Source organism: Beta vulgaris, chromosome 6, assembly GCF_026745355.1.
Source record: "Beta vulgaris subsp. vulgaris cultivar EL10 chromosome 6, EL10.2, whole genome shotgun sequence".
In the NCBI taxonomy this organism is placed as follows: Eukaryota; Viridiplantae; Streptophyta; class Magnoliopsida; order Caryophyllales; family Amaranthaceae; genus Beta; species Beta vulgaris.
In genome coordinates, this window is record NC_079207.1 from 53,928,855 (window position 1) to 53,934,956 (window position 6,102).

The 6,102-nt window shown below is 33.0% G+C and overlaps 1 protein-coding gene across 1 annotated transcript; it reads left to right on the plus strand.

Annotated features, from left to right (window-relative positions):
* The first annotated feature begins 3,035 nt into the window (after positions 1 to 3,035).
* On the plus strand, positions 3,036 to 4,007 carry LOC125498553 (uncharacterized). The gene is made up of 2 exons (XM_048646783.1): positions 3,036 to 3,704; positions 3,813 to 4,007. The coding sequence occupies exons 1-2, from the start codon at positions 3,036 to 3,038 to the stop codon at positions 4,005 to 4,007; spliced, it is 864 nt and encodes a 287-aa protein (XP_048502740.1).
* The last annotated feature ends 2,095 nt before the right edge of the window (positions 4,008 to 6,102 follow it).

Sequence of the window (6,102 nt, forward strand, 5' to 3'; positions counted from 1 at the left end):
TTTATCAGTGCGCAGGGTGTCTCCAGCATCACAGTTTCAATTTCTCATCTTGTAATACTAATGTATTTCCGAGGTTGAGATTGTTAAATGGAAATTGAAGTTCCTATTAATTGTGATGTCATGGAAATTGATGACAGTTTCATTTTCTCATTTCTCTTCTCTTCCTCTTTAAGTTCCTATTGAAATTGAAGTTCTTATTTCGCAGTTATAACGTTAGGGTTATATAAAACATTTTTTAAGATGATATAAGGTCGTGTATGTTGTATTTTGTGCAATCAATTGAACCTTTGATTGACTGATTGTGTATGTTTTGCGCTAATTGCTAATGGAGCTATGTAATTATTGTTCTTCATAGTGATGTTATGTGTTGGCGTGTTGCATTTGTTTTTCTTGTTGAGATGAGCTGAATTTGTCTCTCATTGTCGAAAATTTGTGGCCGATAATTTTATTGTCAATTAATAGTACAGGGAAAATTGGGGAACAATGAAATAGGACTCATAAGTTTGGGGTGATATGGATGGCAAATGTTTCCTTCTTTTCTCTATTTTGCATATTATCCTGTATATTGAAAGGATTCTTGACTATTACCACTTATCTCTATCTCAGAAAGGAGTTAAGGCTGCTCAATTTTTCTGTAAGGTACACGCTCTCAGCGGCTCAGTTCTGCACATGATAAGGTACATAGTCTTCTTCCAAGCTTTTCTCTTTCTCTTAATGTGCTGTGAATTTCTTTTAGCTGGCCTATAGGCTGTTGAATATGTTGTAGGCATGTGACTTTTAAAATGATGCCTCTGGTGAACAATGAATGTTGTTAAATAGATTGTAAGTGATGTGAGATTTCAATGTGTATAGAGTAATATTTATCAATTCTCATTCTTGTCTTATGGGGAGTGTATGGCAAATATGTCTTTATAAATTTGTTAGATTGGATATTTTAGGGCTTGATACGTGGGGCAATTTGCTCCCATATCTCTTACTTGTGATGTGTGGTAACATCACTTTTAAAGTTTGTGAAAATACAATCACACCTCTGTCTAAATTTTGGCTGGGTGATGGGGGGTTGGGTGGTGGGTTAGGCTGGCTCGGGTTGGGGTGGGGAAAAATAGGTTCCAGATTTATTTAGTTATTCATTTAATTCTTGTTAATAATTGTTTTTTTCTGGTTAATTTCATTAATTTCTTTGTTTTTGTTTATTTGCAGGGTTATCAGATTTGCGTTTGAGTTCCAAATTTTTGTTGTGGAGTTTAAAGTGTACATGTAATTATATGAGATTTGTATTAGATTTTGTTCTAAGTGTACTAGAATTTAGTTCTAGAATTATTTTTTTACTTGTATCTACATTCATTGTCAATAATAATTGAATTGATTAATTTGTTTGCCTTAATAAAAGAAGTATGGTATTTGCATCATTTCATATCTTATTACATTTAATATCAAATAATTAAAATCAAAAAGCTTCCAAGAGCATCTGTGAAAACGACTGCCAAAGCCATCTAATATCCTGGGAAAACGGTCGCTAATTAGCGACCGCCAAAGCGATTAGCGACCGCTAGGCGGTCGCTAATTAGCGACTGCGTCTAACGGTCGCTAATTAGCGACTGATCTGGCGGTCGCTAATTAGCGTCTGCTCTAGGCGGTTGCTAATTAGCGACTTACTATGATGCGGTCGCTAAATTCGAAATTTCGGACGCTAAATATTTAGCGTCCGCCTGGCGGACGCTATTTGTTGAATTAGCGACCAAGGGTTTTGCATCAGCTGTTTAGCGTCCGTCGGCGGACGCTAATATATTTAGCGTCCGATTCCGTGTTTTTTGCGTCCGATTTTTGCGGACGCTAAAGGCTGACATTCTTGTTGTGGGTCCATGTGAGATTAGTTATATGCCTGATATATATGATCCAAGAGTTTGAGATGGTATCAATTCTAAAATGATCGATCTATTAGTGCAAAAGGGACCTAAAAGAGATTATTCTATTGTGAAAGGTCCTAACTAAAGATAAATTCTCTACTCGATTTACCGCTAATTTATATACTAGAGTTTTATCAAATGGTGAGAAATGCGATAGAGATTGGCTTGTTTATTCAAAAGAGCTTGATAGGGTTTTTTGTTTTTGCTGCAAATTATTTAAAAAAAGGAATTGGTAGGGGTTAATTAACAAATGAAGGCTTTTCTAATTGGTCGGGTCATATTGGCATAAGACTAAAAAAACATGAGACAAGTATGGATCATGTTAAAAATATGACCACTTGGTATGAGTTGCGTCTAAAGTTTCAAAAGAATCAAACTATTGATAAGACAACTCAAAGATTAATTGACCAAGAAATAAAAGGACCATTGGAAAAAAGTGAGGAAGAGAATTATTTTAGTTGTCAAATTTCTTGCTAAACATAATTTATCATTCCGTGGTTCTAACGGAAAACTCTACCAAAAAAGTAATGGTAATTTTTTGGGCTTAATTGAAATATCGGCAGAGTTTGACCCAATTATCCAAGAACATGTCAATCGTATTACTAATAATGAGACTCAATATCATTATCTTGGCCATACCATCCAAAATGAGTTAACACATCTACTCGGTTCTGCTATTAAAACTAAAATTATTAAGCAAATCAAACAAGCAAAGTACTTTTCAGTGATACTTGATTGTACTCTTGATGTTAGCCATCAAGAGCAAATGACTTTGATTTTGAGATATGTGAATGTTTCTACAAATCCTATATGCATCGAGGAATCTTTCTTAGGATTTTTGAACGTAAATCATACAACTGGACAAGGGCTTTTTGATGTTTTAATAAATGAGTTGAAAAATCTTGATCTTAATGTAATGGATGTGAGAGGCCGAGGTTATATGAAAGGCAAACATCAAGGAGTTTAAAGGAAATTGTTGGATTTGAATTCTAGAGCTTTTTATGCATATTGTGGTTGTCATAGCCTAAACTTAACATTATGTGACATGGCGAACTCATGTAGTAAAGCCAGAGAGTTTTTTGGAGTCATTCAACCCATTTATACAATTTTTGTAGCTTCCACTAAGAGATGGCACATGTGAAAAATAGAACTCCTAAATCTTTATCATCTACTCGTTGGGGGAGTCGGTTAGAAAGTGTTGAGACTATCAGATTCCAAATGTCAGACTCAAGAGAAGCTTTACTTGAAGTAAGTGATTGTGATAATGATTCCAAAATAAAAAGTGAAGCCAAATCTTTAGCAAATAATGAGCTTGGTGATTTGAATTTTTTAATTGCAATAATAATTTGGTATGACATATTATGTGCAATTAATTCGGTAAGCAAGCTTTTACAATCAAATGATATGCGAATTGATGTGGCTATGGGAAAAATAAGGAGTTTGATTTGTTTTTCTGAGAAGTATAGAGACACTAGTTTTGAAAATGCCTTAGATAGTGCTAAAAAACTTGCAGTGAAAATGGATATTGATCCTATCTTTCCTCAAAGGTGTGAAATTCGAAGAAAAAAACATTTTGATGAAAATCCAAACACATCATCAAATGCTCCATTATCTGCACAAGAATCCTTTAGAGTTAATTACTTCCTTTACATTGCTGATCAAACAATCAACTATCTTAATTTGAAGTCATTGGATTGTTTGAGTTTAAAGTCTTCATGTATTAACCTTGAAAATGTCTTGAAATCTAATGATCAATTTGATATAGATGGAAATGAATTATTTGTGGAGTTGAAGTTGGTTAGAGAAATTTTGCGCGACGATATAGATGGACCTCTTGACATTTTGAACTTGGTAAAAGATTTGTATTGGTGTCTTAATGCAAGTGTTGCTTATATAATTTTGTAGACTATTCCTGTAACTATGGCATCTACAGAAAGAAGTTTCTCAAAGTTGAAGCTATTGAAGTCATATCTTCGTTCAACAATATTACAAGAGAGACTTAATGGACTGGTGTTGATTGCAATTGAGAACGATCTTTTGGAGCAAGAAGAGTATGAATATCTAATTGATAATTTTGCTTCAAAGAATGCTACTTTTTAGATAGAAGGTGGTTGTAAAATTTGATTTGTATTGATTTGAATAAAAATTTGAATATTTTGGTGTTTAAAAAAGATATTTGTTATGTTGAGAATGAACATATGTATGTATAGGGCTCACTTTGAATTTTAGAACAGGCCCCATAAATCACTAAGACAGCCCTACAGTCACGCATTTCAATGTAGCTCTTTCTTCCCCGCCCCAATTCCTCTTCTCCTATTTCTCTCCAACAACCCAATATCTCTTCTCCTATTTCTCTCCAACCCCCCAATTTCCACTCCTTTTCTTTCTCCTTCGCTTCCATGGCTTCCCCTTCCAAATCTTCATCTTATGTCATCATTTCTTCTTCCTTAATCTTTTTTTACAAATTCAAGTTTTTGATTTCCAAATTCTTGATTGATTGAGTTCAATTTATACCTTAATTTCAGTTTTGATTGCGAATTTCTATATTTTATAGTTTGTTTATTTGATTAATTGGGTTGGTTTTATTATTTGGACAGAGAGAGAAGCACAACTGAGTTTCAGATTTGCTAGAGAGAGATAGAAGACTACATAATTATGAATCGTGAATTTGATCCGTGTTTACTGTGTTGTCTTTGTGTGTAATGAAAAGTGGGATTTGTTTCTACATCAACAATTTCCTGATTTTATTGAGTTTTACTGATTTTATACCTCTTGATCGATTGCGCGTCTTTAGCATTTGTTTGTAGTATTCAGTGAACGTGTTGGAGTTAGTCGGAAACGCAGCAAGAGATGACAAGAAAACAAAAATTAACCCTATCATAAGTGTAAAGTAATCCTATAATAAATGTAAAAGTAACTCTAAGTGTAAAGTAACCGTACAAAATAAAATGTAAAACTAACCCTTACATAAAATATAAAGTAATTCCCAACAGATAACAAAGTAACCCCTATATAAGTGTTAAGTAACTCGTGGGCCCTGATACAAAATCTAATGTAATCCCTGGGTAAATATAAAGTAACTAAAATATAAATATAAAAGTAATTCCTTCCACAACATATAATCCCTTGTATAAATTTAAGGTAACTCATAAAAGTAACTCATAGTTTTCGAAAACGTAACCTCTGGTTTATGAAAGTAACCCTTTATAATATACAAAAAATAACCCCTAATAACAGTAGAAGTAACCCTCTTATAATTATCAAAATTAACCCATACTTTCAGTTAAAGTAACCATTACCATTATAAAAAGTAATCTATAGTTTAAGTAAATTAACCACTTAGTATTCGAAAAAACAACCCCTAATTCACTAAAAGTAACACCTTAGCATTGGAAAGCAATACTTTACTTTTTATGAATATATGAGATTACTTTAAATATATTTGGCTTACTTTTTATGATCTAAGGGGTTACTTATACCTTTATTATGGTTACTTTTGTAAATATTTCAAGCTACTATATAATAATTGGGGTTACTTTTGTGAACATATGAGATTTCTCAAACAAATAAATCAGGTTACTCATACATTTAATTAGGATTATTTTTATGAACTAATGAGGTTAATTACTTTTACAATATAATGGGTCATTTGAAAAATATACGAGGGTTACTTGTAATAATAAATGATTTACTCGTATGATAAGATAAGGTTACAAATAGTAATCCTTATTTACTATGAACTAATGGGTTACTCGTATGATGCGGGATATGGGCTTATGTTCGTGGCTTAGCATGAGCACACAGACAGTTGTTCAAGGTGAAATAACTTGGGTCGCGCTTAGCCTTTATATGAGCCTGTCACACCATTTGTTTAAGGTATGACCAGTCTTATATAAAAAATTTTTTTAAGGAGAAATTTCATTAATTGAAGGCCAAACGACAACTACAAAAGATATTAAAGAAAACCAAGATATAATAAACAAGGTTAAATCAAATCCGTCTTCGGAAAAACTACAATGAAACATATCAAGTAATACATCGCAACCCTCTTGTATTTGCTGAATCAAACAGCTATTGATGATGAAGTCTATCATTCTGACATAGTTTGAGAAGAATATTCTTGATCGAGCCATGTTTACCGCATCCGAGATTCTAATACCTTCATGTTGAGTCTCGAACTTCAGCTAATGAGAAC